Source organism: Planococcus citri, chromosome 2, assembly GCF_950023065.1.
Source record: "Planococcus citri chromosome 2, ihPlaCitr1.1, whole genome shotgun sequence".
In the NCBI taxonomy this organism is placed as follows: domain Eukaryota; kingdom Metazoa; phylum Arthropoda; class Insecta; order Hemiptera; family Pseudococcidae; genus Planococcus; species Planococcus citri.
In genome coordinates this window covers 20,564,731-20,578,500 of record NC_088678.1, presented here as the reverse complement: position 1 = coordinate 20,578,500, position 13,770 = coordinate 20,564,731, and the positions used below count along the sequence as shown (strand labels likewise).

General features: G+C 33.7%; 3 protein-coding genes across 5 annotated transcripts in view; 2 read left to right on the top strand and 1 right to left on the bottom strand.

Moving 5' to 3' along the window:
- LOC135834938 (AMMECR1-like protein) lies at positions 1–2,954 on the top strand. 2 transcript variants are annotated; one of them, XM_065348934.1, is made up of 5 exons: positions 1–257; positions 402–512; positions 588–793; positions 864–1,071; positions 1,966–2,954. In XM_065348934.1, the coding sequence occupies exons 1-4, from the start codon at positions 55–57 to the stop codon at positions 1,028–1,030; spliced, it is 687 nt and encodes a 228-aa protein (XP_065205006.1). In that variant the 5' UTR covers positions 1–54; the 3' UTR covers positions 1,031–1,071; positions 1,966–2,954. The 2 variants fall into 2 exon arrangements, with proteins under 2 accessions (XP_065205006.1, XP_065205005.1); XM_065348933.1 differs by having other exon boundaries at positions 864–2,954.
- A 966-nt stretch (positions 2,955–3,920) lies between these two features.
- Positions 3,921–5,096, bottom strand: LOC135834936 (uncharacterized). Its single transcript, XM_065348931.1, has 4 exons — positions 4,784–5,096; positions 4,542–4,713; positions 4,336–4,461; positions 3,921–4,259 (listed from the first exon to the last, which is right to left on the bottom strand). Exons 1-4 carry the CDS (start codon positions 4,918–4,920, stop codon positions 4,011–4,013), a joined length of 684 nt encoding a protein of 227 aa, XP_065205003.1. The 5' UTR covers positions 4,921–5,096; the 3' UTR covers positions 3,921–4,010.
- Positions 5,097–5,256: 160 nt separating this feature from the next.
- dlg1 (discs large 1) overlaps positions 5,257–13,770 on the top strand; it is a 91,367-nt gene continuing 82,853 nt past the window's right edge. Inside the window, exons 1-2 of one of the 2 annotated variants that reach the window (XM_065348925.1) lie at positions 5,257–5,594; positions 7,049–7,180. In XM_065348925.1, the coding sequence (XP_065204997.1) occupies positions 5,576–5,594; positions 7,049–7,180 (151 nt within the window). In that variant the 5' untranslated portion in view covers positions 5,257–5,575. Of the gene's footprint in view, positions 5,595–6,806; positions 6,927–7,048; positions 7,181–13,770 lie in introns of those variants that run through there. The other variant, XM_065348926.1, reaches the window with a different exon arrangement.

Sequence of the window (13,770 nt, the reverse complement as noted above, 5' to 3'; positions counted from 1 at the left end):
TGGAGTATTAAATTTGTTTAAAGTTGGTTACATTTCGTAGTGAAAGTGTCCATCATGAGTTCACCTTGCTGTGGAACTAAAAAGCAGAAGCTCAATAACGCTACGAGTGTTTTATGCAACGGTATTTTGAACAACAAAGAAAATGGCAATGAGACGGTGGCAAAACGTGAAATGTGTTTTTTCTGCTTCGATGTTCTTTATTCTCATCTGCACAGCTTAGAACCTCCGAAAACTCCCGACTTCAGTAACGATCCTTAGTAAGTAGGTAATCGATTTAAACTGTATTCTAATCTAGGCTAACTCTTAGGCCAGAGAACTCTCTGTTAACTTTACATAACAGATGTGGTGTTTTTGTTACGATAATCGTGTAATTTTTCAATAATACGACGTATTTTCAACAGTCCTTTGTTCGTGACCTGGAAAATTGGCAAAGACAAACGTCTACGAGGATGTATTGGCACGTTTAATGCTATCAACCTGCATAATGGGTTGAGGGAATACGCTGTTACTAGGTGAAATCCTTTATCCTTTGTTCATTTATTACGATCGATGCATTGATAGTAAAATTCGACTTGTTTTTTTCACAGTGCTTGTAACGATACTCGATTCAGTCCGATTACTATCGATGAATTATCAAAATTGCACGTATCTGTATCAATTTTGAGACATTTCGAAGATGGAGCTGACTATCGCGATTGGGAAGTCGGTGTACATGGTATAAGAATAGAATTCCATAACGAAAAAGGCCACAAACGTACTGCCACTTATTTACCCGAAGTTGCGTCCGAGCAAGGTAACCTATCGAACATATCGAACGTATCGTTATAGTCCACATCTGACGATGAATTCAATTTTTTTTTCAGGTTGGGACCAAATACAAACGATCGATTCTTTACTAAGAAAAGGTGGCTTCAAAGGTCCAGTAACTCCGGATATAAGAAAAAATATAAAACTAACTAGATACCGGAGTGAAAAAGTCAGCGTTAGTTATCAAGATTACGTTGCGAATATGAAAACATCCAATTGCTAGCAACTACTTAGGGGCTACGAAAAAAGCCCCGTATATCCCAGGTACACTAACGATTCTACCGTAATTCCCATACAACGTTCTTCGTATCCGTCTCATCATCATCATCGTGATCATGTGTCTTCGTCGTATAATATGTACAATAACTCCACCAACGTCAGCTTGTACCAGCCACCTTCGGTTGTACCTCCGCCACCGTCACCTAGATTTACATATTCGCACGTTTTGAGTACACCTTCGTCGTATTCGATGTACCCTTCGTATCAACCTCCGCCTCATTCGATTAATCCTAACGGATTCCTTCGTGCCCCGTTCTCGTATAATTACGCTGGTAATCCGCCTATGGCCGGAATGCCCTTCATTAACGATTACCCTGATAACACGATGTACTCTGTACGAAAACGTAAATGACCTGGTGTAATTTGTACCTGTAACGTGTATTTCTTGTATCGTCGTATTTTAGTCGGTTCTTTGTGTTTACGAATCGTATTCGATACCATTTTCTCGTCTATTCCACACTCAATACAGTATTTTAATTGATATTTTTTTTATCATCTCGAACCGATCATGTGTTCAGGATTGCATCTGCTATCTGCTGCATACTGTGACGACTCCATTTCTCGTTTAGGTTGTACATAAGTGTATTATTTTTATTCTATTTCGTCTCATAATTGACTTTTTATGCTTAATTACAATCAGTGGGTTTAAAAAGAAATCATGTTTAGGCTTCCGTTCGCATGTATTTGTAATTTGTATGTATATGTATGTAGGCTTTAACCGTAAATCTCCCAATTGTATTTTTAGCATTTTTTTATTTGCCTTATATTTCATCAGTGTTGTTTTTTTCTTTTTTTATATATTATTTCAATGTCTTCCTCCCGAAGATTTTTTTTTTTTTTCGTCGCTTGTAATTGATATTTTATCTTTTTCTCCTCCAGATGTTACTTGGGATTTTATTCTTTTTGAATCCACTCTCACAGAGACGTGTATTTTCGACTATGAAGTGATTCCAGATTCGACTGTGGTTATCGAAAGCAAACCTTTATCGTTCAGTTTTATTGTACGAGGTGTTTCTGTTGTAAAATATCAACGAACAACGAAAGTACAATTAGAAAATTAACGAGCTTAATATCTTAACATATTTTATCCACTTTGTTGTGATCAGTTAATTTTATTATGGGCGATGAAATGATTTCTGATTATCTTATCAATGTTACTGCGTTGTTTGGATTTTCAAAAGATAATATAATATTATATTTTCTTTCAAAGATAGAAAAAATGGTTGCATACGTTTTTTCTTTCAAAAATAAAGTTATAGATTCCCCCAGTCTGTCGTTTATGTAATTAATTTATTATTCGTGTTGAGAAATTGGTACATAATTTATTAACTATGCATATTTTACGTATTCTATTTTTTTGTTTAAGTGTATTCTCGCTTCATATGTGAAAAGATGAATGGATTGGCCGAGAAAGTATCGAATTTTTTGCACAGTTATGATCTCAAAAAAATATCAACTTCGAGAACGGAAGACTATTTAAAGTAAATGAACGTATAGGGCGATCAAAGTACTTAAAATGCGCTGACAAATTGCTCACACCATTACGGTTCGACGAAATATTAACTTTTTATTTAACATCACTGCCAAATTTGGAACTTGAAAAAAAGTACTTAAAAAAATGACGACCTAATGATTCGATCAATTCATAATAAACAATAGGTTTGAATTTGTGTAAAATTAAACGGTATAATTGTCGACGTCAATTAGATGTAGGTATAGTAATCAGATTGTAGATGTACTTACAAAATGTTATGGAAAACTGTAATTCAGCGTTGTCATTTAAAAAAAATTCGCTATCGTTTAATTGTTTTTAACCTTTTGTTTATTAATGTCTGTTAATTTGATTAAATATACGATTTGCTCTCAGAGATGATATTTCAGTTCGATTAATGAGATTTTATTCGGTCATCTCAGGAAAAGGTTATTCGATCTGAGCAAACCTGACCAGAAATCAAATTTGATTGGATTCGGAGAACGTCAAGAACAAGATCTAATAATCTAATCTAAATCAGATCTGATTAAATGTATCGAAATCAGCCTAAACAGATTTGGTCAGATCTTATCAAACGAGTCTGAACAAATCTGATCATTTTCCTGGTTTCCTGCGAGTATCCTGTTGAAAAAAAAAACTGAAAAAATTAGATCTTGATTAGGTCTGAAATAATGCCAAATGTCAATCTAGTCTGGTTAGACCTTATTGAATACATAAAATCGAGAGAACCAATCGGCTCTTGATCTGATTTGATCAGCTCTAATGTGATCTCATTAGCTCTCTCGTCTAATCTAATCAGCTCTCTCATCATCTGATAAGCTTTGCTCCTTTATATGTGATTTGATCATCTCTCTCATTGATCTGATCTGATGTGATCAGCTCTCTCATTGACCTGGTCTGATCAGTTCTCTCATTGATCTGATCTGCATCTGCTCAGCTCTCTTGTTGATCTGATCTGATCTGATCAGCTCTCTCATTGATCTGCTCTTTCAACTGATGTAATCAAATCAGCTCTCACATCTAATCCAAACAGCTCTTATCTGAAATTCTGATGTGATTATATAATTTGATTGAACTGGTTTTGGCAGGTTTGATGATATATGAGCGAACATGTCTACACAAGTCTGATGAAATCTAATCACATTCACTCAGAAATTGATCATTTCTCTGACCTAGTCTGAACAAAATTTCTTCCCCGAAATCCACCAGCAAAAAGTATAGCTTAATCGAAAGTAGGCTATACGCAAAGAACCGAATCAATTCTAGAATCAGAGCACTTCCAAAATACACACAATGAAAAAGAAATAAATCCTCAACTAACGATACTCTGATAACAAAATGATTCACTCCGAAAAGCGCGTTTATTTCGAAGATAACACACATAACATTTTTATTTACAAACTTCAATCCATTATAAACTCTTCTTATTCAACTACTGAGGCAATGTTTTCTTCAACTCAACTACTTCTTGATTCTTCTTGAGTAATTTTTCGTTCATCTTAATAAAAGACTTAACTTCACCAGCTGTGACTGCAGTAGCAACTAAACTATTTATCATACCATGAAGGTATATCGATCCAGAAGCACGTCTGGTAAATTTAACGTATAACTGCCACATTTTACGTCTTTGTTCCGGAGTGCTGTAACCTGGAACGTTGTAGGTAGCTAGATGTTGAGCTTTCTGCAAGCAAAATCAATCAATTAGAATAACGCAATAGCTTCTCAAACACTAATACATACAATCACACATTGATTACCAAAAAGCACAACAGTGGGTTTACGGTCACTGCATACAGCAGGGAGCAACCAAGTTGCCAAGTGAGGGCGCGAATATGAAGACATCCCAAGCAATCCTTTTGATTAACTATATCCTTCGTAACGTACTGTAAAATTAAAAACCAAGTTAGTTTGAAACAATAAAACCAAATCAACGTCAATAGATTATGAAAATACATCAGTATACCATAAGGTGAGCGAGAGGAGCACACATCGACGGAAAGAGCCCACATCCTAACGTTAGAGCTGCGTAAACAGCACCGGTTAGTTTTAAACGTTGTCTGTATTGTTTTAATATGAAGAAATTCCCTGTACATGCGGCTGCTCCCAGTACACACCATCCATATTTAAGCGGCCATCTGAAAATGAAAATAAACGATGAAAGTCAGAATAGTTGCGTATAATTGAGGAGAATACCGAGTAACGTACACTTCTGAGGCTGGTTGCCATTTTTGAACCAATTTCGCGTAATGATTGAATACTTCATCTCGTGTAAGCACTTTACTACCGGCAGGTATCTTGTCTCGAGACACTCTATGGATTGTGGTAGTATCAGTCCTACTCATAATGTAAGCGTTTTATAGGTTCGGAGAGTAGAAATCATCAAACAGGAGCGGGTCGATTAATCCAATAAATCATTTCAATGGAAAAAAACTCGCTAGAAACGAAAATTATTCCATTTTTCGGTCATTTTTTGGTTGAAAAAAATTTCATCATTCGATACTGATAACCTTTATCAGCAAAAAACAAACTTCGACCGAAATTCGTTTCGGAAAAAAATACGTTTTTCCGCTACCTATTTAAAATAAATAGGTATCGAAACGCGAAATTCTCCAAACTGGCAACACTGACGGATCAAAGCTTTTTTCAATTTTGTTGTGTTCCACACTGGGCGAGTGAATTTGAGAACGTTGAATTGAAAATTCAAGCGTTTGCAATCATTGATCGGTCGAATTATTTGGTTTATGTGATATTTTTAATTGAAAAAAACATAAATAATTAAACGTTATTTATCGTAAGTTATCGATTAGTGCGTTCGCACGGTTTCGCGCGAGTCGAGTCGTGTTAATGTACCGTAATTATCGCTGTTATGTGGTGGTGCGAGAAGTTGACGATAATTTTACAATACGATTGTAATATTTGCAATTGTTAGTAAATCTGCGCTGAAAATCCCCATCCAACGATTACCTGCACGCCAAAACCATCCCAACAGATATCGAAATGCCTGTCCGAAAGCAAGGTAAAGATCAACGTTACAATAATTCCATCAAATGCTTGTTTTCAGATATAAACTGGTCCAAGTTCGGATTGGAATACCTTCAATGTATCGTATTGGCACCGAGAGAATCATTATCCTAATCCTATACGGCGTGAAATTTCGGCGAACATTGATCATAATTGAATGTAGAATGCCATCTGCTACTATACTATTTTCATTCTTTGTTGAATTCGCGTCAATGTGAGCGAATTTTGAAATGTTTCCAAAATCCAATGCATCGAAAGAGAATGATCGGGCTCGTTGAATAATTGTTTATCACGCGGGCAAATCGCTTATTTAAGGTTATGAAATGCATGTTTTATTTCGTTTCAAATACCGAAAATAATCTCTACCCTGTTTCTCCCCCCTTTTGCCCGAGCTCATACATTATGTCGATTACGTAATGTGGCCATCTAGGTAAAACGATTTATTTTAAAATAAATTCACTTCAGCCAAATGCGCGCAATAGGCAGTGCTACGAATACTTGGCAAAACTTTGCGCGAATATGTATATCACATTTACATTATTATTTGCGATCGTAAGTACCTCGAATAATGATTATGAAATCGAGTAATTTTTCTTCTTCCTTCAAGTACACGCAGGAATATTCAGCAGTCGAACGAGAAGCTAATTTTTCTCCCTATAATGAGAAATCAATTTATAATTCGTTCGACTTTGCAACGGTTGAAAAATTATTCCTCGTTGGGTATCGTACGTAATATTTCCACCCCTAAATTATTCCACATTCCATATTTTCAACACCTGTTACTCTCGAGTTTGAAAATCACTGCTGTGTGGTATCTGGTTTGGTTATTCGTTTACCTTTTTTACCACCCCCTGCACTTCTTCTTCCCCTTGTCATCTTAACTGACCGTTGGTTAAAAGATTCGTATTTCAAGATGGATCCTATCTCAGCTTCTATTGGTTAAACGAACCCGATACGAAGGTTGTTTTTCACCCTGTAAATTCTTCCCTAGTTTTATTTGCTGATTTTCAAAGATCGTGATTTTTTGTTTCGAGCTACAACGAATTTGCAATTTGGGATACGGTTTTGATGATTAACTCGTTGGCTCTGCTCCATTTCTCTGCCCTGTCTCTCTCTCCCCTTACGATTTCCTCCTTATTATTTTTACTACTTTGTAATATACGTGTTATGACGTCATATCGACGAATTTCTACTAGAACGTTAACATTAGTCGAAAGATTTTGGCGATTTGAGCCAATGTTTGTCTTGACCGACCAGACGTTCGCGAATATTGTGTGAGAAATGTGAAAAAAAAATCCTAAATACAAATGAGTTGACATCATGCTCGGTACGATGCAGACGGTCTATACTTACTGTATAATAATATTTTTACTTTCGAGCTACAAAAAAAAAATGTTAAAATGCAATTTTGAGAAATTAATCGAGATCGTGTCGTTGGTGTTTTTACAGAAGCGCATCGAGCTTTGGAGTTGTTAGAAGATTACCACGCCAAATTGATATCGCCGCAGGATAAACAATTGAGATTAGCTATCGAACGAGTTATACGTATTTTCAAATCCAGACTTTTCCAAGCTTTACTCGGTGAGTGAATTTATATATACGTATAATTAAAAGGTTAGGTACTCTTATTCGTGTGTATAGTCTATTTTCACTATGTACTCGGTCTCACGTCGTCTAGTCAAATTAAACAATTTTACGACGGCGATTAAACGCGATTAGATGTATTAATTATATCGTTTAATTGGCGTAGTAGTATAAATTTTAACGCACGTTAAATTAGCGGACTTGAAACGATTCGATCTTTAAGAGTACTTCCGAACGATTATATTTTTAAACTCGAACAATATCGATAGATGATTGCTACTGCTGCGATTTATGTACTCGAGATGCTGCGAAAAAAATTCCGCCAAGTTGAGAACTCGCGAGGATCTAAAAATAGATTATCAAGATAATCATTTACATCGTTTGTCTAATAAGCAGCTTTGAAAAATTGATTCGTATCTGTCGTGGTGCTAGAATGTACGTACTTCAAAAGAAAATATGATTTATGGAAATATTTCGTATAAACATTTCGAATTGTTTGGAATTTTACGTGTCGAAATTATCTTAGATGCGCTGGCTACGTATCTTGAGGATTTGTATCCCTCCCCTCATCACAAATATATCACATTTTTGAAATAGATTTCAGGTTCAGGAACGACCTTTTTTGTAGTTAGTTCTTTTTGAAATTCATTTTATCAACAGTACGACTTACAGGATGTCTAAAAAGTCTTGCAAATGGTCCACAAAGGTCATAGCAATGAAATTTCTTCAAAATTTGTCGAAGAATTCGTCTCAAAGAAAACTAACTTTCAGTACAAAAGGTCAAGTCCCCTTCCCTACACCACATTGCTCTATTTTTGATACCTTGGTTGATGTTTGATCAGCTGAAGTGAGACGAGTCGAGAAAAGAGAATATTGAAGAAAACAAGATGCAGAAAGGCTGACTAGTTGATCTGAGAGATAAACAGAGCAGAAATCTGCCTTTGTCCATATTTTTTTACTTCATATCAAAGTATTATTTTGCCTGATAGATTTTTTCCCATTTTCTATTCACGCGAGTATGATTAGGTCTCTATCAAACAAGTAGATACCATGCGAAAGCAAGACCTTTCGTGAAAATATATTGTAACGTTCAAATGTTTTGATTGAAGACAAAATAGTTTTGGGTCAAAACTTTACCAATTTTCAAGAAGACGAAAAAAAAATCAAATTATTGAAAGGAGAGAACAAATGAAACGTTTTGAAGTTTGATTGAAAAAAAATGGGAAAATAAAAGCTAGACTTTTTTGCAATTTTGAAAAAAAAAAACAAGATTTTTAGCAAGAAATTTTTCAAATGTTTCAATTTTGGAAGAAGAAAATGGTGTCAAAATTTATCAAATATGCTGATTGGTGAAGTGGAAAGTAATGTCAAAATTACCATTTTCAAAGAGCAGGAAAAAAATGAAAATACTATTCTAGAAACTTGAATTTTGCAACTAGGCAGCTGACATTTTCCCATGAGGTATGCTTAAGGTTCTTGAGATGGAAACCGAATCGAACCAGAGTATGAGTCTACGTGAGGTTCCCCCGAAATCAAGAACTTTACAAAAAAAAAAACTGCATTTTATTATGCATTTTGAATGCACTTTTCGATAATTTTGATATTTTTTGCTCGATTTAAACTTTTTTTTGTGGGTATAATTTATCTGCGCTCAACAGTAGGTAAATCCAAAAGCTACATAGTTAGTCCTATTACGAGTTCAATGAACCCTATTTTTTGAAAATTATAATGTTGTATATGTACAAATTCAAAATTAATCTGAAAATAAAAAATATGGCCGTTTGAAATAAAATGTGCTTGTGACCTATCTAAATAAAATGAAATTTCGCACTGAGGTCAAAAATGGCGGTGTTTTTTACTTCAGCCCCAAAACTGGAATCGCCCCCCCCCTCCATTATAATTTTTTGTTCAATTTTTGCAATATCAGTAGAAAAATATTGTTGCTATCAGTTAAAATGAATTGAAATTTTACACTGAACTTGAAAATGATGATGGGTTTTCACTTTAAACTCAAAATGAAATTTATGGCTACAGAAATCAATCCTTTATCTCTCAAAATGGAGATTTGTTCGTGATTTTTTGAAATTTCAACCAAACCTATTCTTACAACCAATCAAAATGAATTAAAATTTTGCACTGATTTCAAAACTAACGATAAAACTGAAATTTCTGGCTCTTAAAGTTAATTTTTCAGATTCCAAAACGGAAATGTGTACAATATTTTGTAATTTCAGAAAAAATTATCCTTAAAATCTACCGAAATAAGTCTAAAATTAGCTAAAATTTCACTTTGAGCTTGAAAATGACGATAATTTTTACTCTGATGCCAGAACTGGAATTTATACCCAATCAGTAATCACATAAAACACAAGAGGAGAGGGGAAGAGGGTGCTGCTCTTTCGTTTTAGTGAAAAAAGTATCAAAATGTTGTTCACTTTCTAGTCGATTATTAGTGTCTAGAAAATGTTACCAACAATATTGTGAATTTCCAAAATTTTCAACTGATTACTTATTGTGTAAGGGTGGGGGGGGGGGTACAAATAAAATGAAGGAAGATCGTACACGTTGAATTTTTATAATCTGTGCTTTAAAATTTGAATGTAAAGAAATTGTAAATCAATTTTTTCTGATTTGATGTATTGTTGGGCGAACCAATTCAGTCGTTTGAGAAAAATTCGCTCGTTCTAAATTACCGTAGTGTTTGAAAATTGAAATAAAAAAATACTGTGAACCAATTTTCTAGGTGGCATTTTGATTCCTTTAGAAAATACAAAAGTCCCCAATTTTGATCCTAATTGACAACTAGACAGCTAAGCAAAGCTTAGCTGCAAAGTGTGCGTAGCTAGCTGCCTTTTCTACAGCTATAACCGTTATTACATCTAGGTAGTGCATAAGTAAATCAACCATGTCACAGTGATGAGAATTTTTGAAACTCTCACTGCTTCAAAATAATAATTGTTTTTCAGTGTTTTCATATTTTCCAAATTACAATAGGTATTTCAGAATAATTTATAAGCTTGTATTGCTTCTAAATTAAGAAATTTCTAGTTGTTTTTCATAGTTTGCATTGTTTTAAAATTTACAAAATTTCAAATCGATTTCCCGAATTCCCCATCGCTACAATTTCATAAAGTTTTCAATAAATTTTCAGAATTTTGCATTGCTGCTGAGTTAGGAAATTTGCAATCAATTTTTAGAATTCACATTGCCTCTAAATAGTCAAATTTTGAATAATTTTTCAGAATTCTTATTGTCTTTAAATTAAAAAATTTCAAATTCAATTTTCAAGTTCATATTGTCCACAAATTGTAAAACGTTTACTCAATTTTTGGAATTCACATTGCCTCCAATTTTTCAGAATTCTCATCTTCTTCATAAATATTACAATACTTATTTCATATAATTTTCAAGTTCACATTATCTGCAACTTACAGAACTTTTAATCAATTTTTGGAATTCTCAGCGTCTCTAAATACAAATTTTCATATTATTTTTTTTAGAATTTCCATTGTCTTGAAATTTATAAATTTTCAAACCAATTTTCAGAACTTGCTTTTTATTCTAAATTAAGAATTAAATCTTATAAAATACCTATGTTAAGAATTTGCATTGCCTATTACACGAAAAAAATATGGGTAATTTTTACAAAAAAATTTAACTAAATACTCACAATTAAGTACCAGATCCCATTCAATAATTTTTACTGTAATCGTATAGTAAAACTTACTTATCATTTTAATAAATTTTGCTATAGGTACCAATAGTAAAAATCATTTTGTTTTAATAATTTTTACTAAATCATGATAATAAAAATTACATGTTTCAATTGTACAAAAATTAGTTTAATTTCTCATTTTGAAGTAATTTTTAAATTATAAGTAAAAAGTTAAAAATTATTCATGTCAAGTACCTACTTATGGTTATAGGTAGACAAAAAATTAATGAAATGAATTTTTAGTTAGCAAATGATATCATAATTCATAACTCAGTTTTAGCATTATTTTTGCCCCATTACCATGTACTACATAGTAACTCCAAAGCATTTACCTATCCAATTTTCCTACGAAAAATCCGTCACCTACCTACGCACACTAAAAATGAATTCGATTTTTTCGGAGGTGAAGTGAAGTGAAGTGAAGGGCATAAATGAATTGTTATCATTTTAAGGTGCTGAACTCCTTCCCCCTCCCCTCCGTCATTACTCTCATCTGCCTCCTGTATCGTTGCGCGTGGTCAAAACCGAGTCGAGTCGCTTTTCAATTTTTTTGAAAGAAATTTCAAATTTTTTGATCAATTTTCAACCCCTCTCCTTTTCTCTGGCAAGAGCTAAACGTTTTATTGGTGGTTTAGTTGAGCGATCTCTTGATGTCTGCGTACCAGGATTCCGTGTCCAAAATTTATTTTGATAATTTCAAGGGTTCTCAAAATATGACTTTTTTCCCTTTGGAGAATGATGCTGATCACTGATCAGGGAGATGATAAAAAAAATATTGACCTAAAAATTTGAATTTTTCCCCAAAATTGAATCATTTTGTTGTTATATTTTTTGCTAATTTGTTTTTTAAAAAAAATTTGTTAATTTAATTTCTGTATTGTTGACGTTAAAGGCTAAGATGCCGGACGTCGTTAAATAAACTTTTGATGATGATGAGGTTGCCTGGTCATAATTTTTTCCAAGCTTTATCAAAAATCTAATAAAATTGAAATGAAAAACGAGCCACCAGTCTTTAAAAAGGAGAGAGGGGATTTACCTCAGAATTCAGAACCTTTTCAAGGGTTCTGCTGAGCGATTGAAAATTTACCAATCACTCATTTCTAAGTGAATTCGTGATTTTGAAACTATTTTTTCTCAATTGCTGAACATTAATGATGTCAAAACATTGTAAAATATAATTTTCTGAAAGTGGGGGAGTATTTTAAAACAACTTTTTAGTAACAATTCTCAATTTTGATAACTCGAAAAAAATTGAAGTATTTTCTCGTTTTTTTAAAAAATTGTCTGTAGCGATCAAAAATTGGCACCACTGTTTTTCATAATATTCCTCCAGTTTCAGAAATGATCTTTCGATGTTTGAACTCGATTAATGGTTACCTGAAGCAAATATTTTTTAAACACAGATTTTTTTAGAAATTAGTGACTCACAAATTTTTTGATCAGCACAACCCTATTGTAATCTTGGATTTTGATGGAAATGGCCTAGGTTGATATAGAATCTCAAATAATATCTTTTGAAACTGGACCATTTTTCCCGAAACAGGTTTACTTGGATTGGAAGTAGAATGAAAAATTCCTTTCTTTAGATTTTGAGGAAAATTGGCGAAGCAGTTTATGTATTTTTATTGAGAGACTACTCAGAAAATTTTTAATCCTCTCAGCAGTTTGGGGGCTGAGCCAGGGGTCCTCAAAGTAGGGTCATTTTCAAAAAAATCTGTATTTTGCCACCCTCGGATAGTATAACTTTTGCAATCCCTCAGACCCCCCCCCCCTTCAAAAGCTGCGATTCGAGTTTCTGAACCACCCTGACCCATTGAATTCAAAATTCAACGTTTACAGCACTTTTCTACCATTAAAAATTCTCTTAATGAGAAACCAATGTTCAATACGTGTTCAGCGGGTCGAAATACCCAGATTACTTTACTTTTCACAGTAATTTTGAGTAAACAGTCCAAATTCATTTTTTTTCTTGAATTTTTTTTTTGCATCCACTAAGATGAGTGGAAAAATATGAATTTTGAAAATGAAATCGAAACAAAAAATTGCGAAAAAGGTGGTAATCGAAATCGGGGTATTTTGACCCGCTGAACACGAATTCAGCGTTGATTTTTTTCTATAAAAATGTAGAATTTTTTAATGGTGGAAAAGTTCTGTAAAAATGATGGAATATTGTAATTTTAGCAAACCGTCAATCTTCGAACGCTTGATAGGGGGCTGAAAGTGCTGTTGTATTGAATTTTGAATTCAATAGGTCAGCGAGGTTCAGAAACTCAAATCACAACTTTTGAGGGGGGTGGGGGTGGCCAAGGAGTTGCACAGGTTATACAATTATACATACTACCCAAAATGTGGCAAAAAATCACGATTTTTTTCGGAAATACGAGTAGCCCTATTTTGAGGTCTCCTGAACTGCTGAGAACTCGAAATTTGTCTGGGTAGTCTCCCGCTTAAAGTAAACTTCGCCACCAGTTTTCGTCAAAATCCAGGATGTGTTTTTTTCTTTCGACCTACCTTAATGCTCATATCTTTCCTTGAAGGGCGCTTCCGGAGCTGAAAAATTTTCTGAGTATAGCTTTAAGAAAATGAAGATTTCGGGTTTTTTGGGCAACATTTTCGTATTGATTAAATTTTACCTTTTTTTCTGTTTTTTTTTCCTGGAAGTGGAATTCCAAAAAAAATGTTTATTTTCACCCTTATTTTTTAAATTAAATTTGGTTAAACGTTATCGCTAATATTGGTTCGTAAGTCATTTCAGAATAGACCTTTTCTACCCTTCACCCTGTAAAAACGCGTATGGTAATATCTGAAATAGATTCAATTTTCACTCTCTCTAATATTCTAGTCTAGCCACTAAAACGCTAGCAAAATATTG

What these genes read in the sequence shown, in the direction of transcription:
- LOC135834938 (XM_065348934.1), top strand. Translation starts at nt 55, where the DNA reads ATGAGTTCACCTTGCTGTGGAACTAAAAAGCAGAAGCTCAATAACGCT. An exon ending in GACTTCAGTAACGATCCTTA is followed by an intron (nt 258 to 401) that starts GTAAGTAGGTAA and finishes TATTTTCAACAG; the next exon opens with TCCTTTGTTCGTGACCTGGA. An exon ending in AGGGAATACGCTGTTACTAG is followed by an intron (nt 513 to 587) that starts GTGAAATCCTTT and finishes TTTTTTTCACAG; the next exon opens with TGCTTGTAACGATACTCGAT.
- LOC135834936 (XM_065348931.1), bottom strand. Translation starts at nt 4,920, where the DNA reads ATGAGTAGGACTGATACTACCACAATCCATAGAGTGTCTCGAGACAAG. An exon ending in TGGCAACCAGCCTCAGAAGT is followed by an intron (nt 4,714 to 4,783) that starts GTACGTTACTCG and finishes TTTCATTTTCAG; the next exon opens with ATGGCCGCTTAAATATGGAT. An exon ending in ACCCACTGTTGTGCTTTTTG is followed by an intron (nt 4,260 to 4,335) that starts GTAATCAATGTG and finishes TTTTGCTTGCAG; the next exon opens with AAAGCTCAACATCTAGCTAC.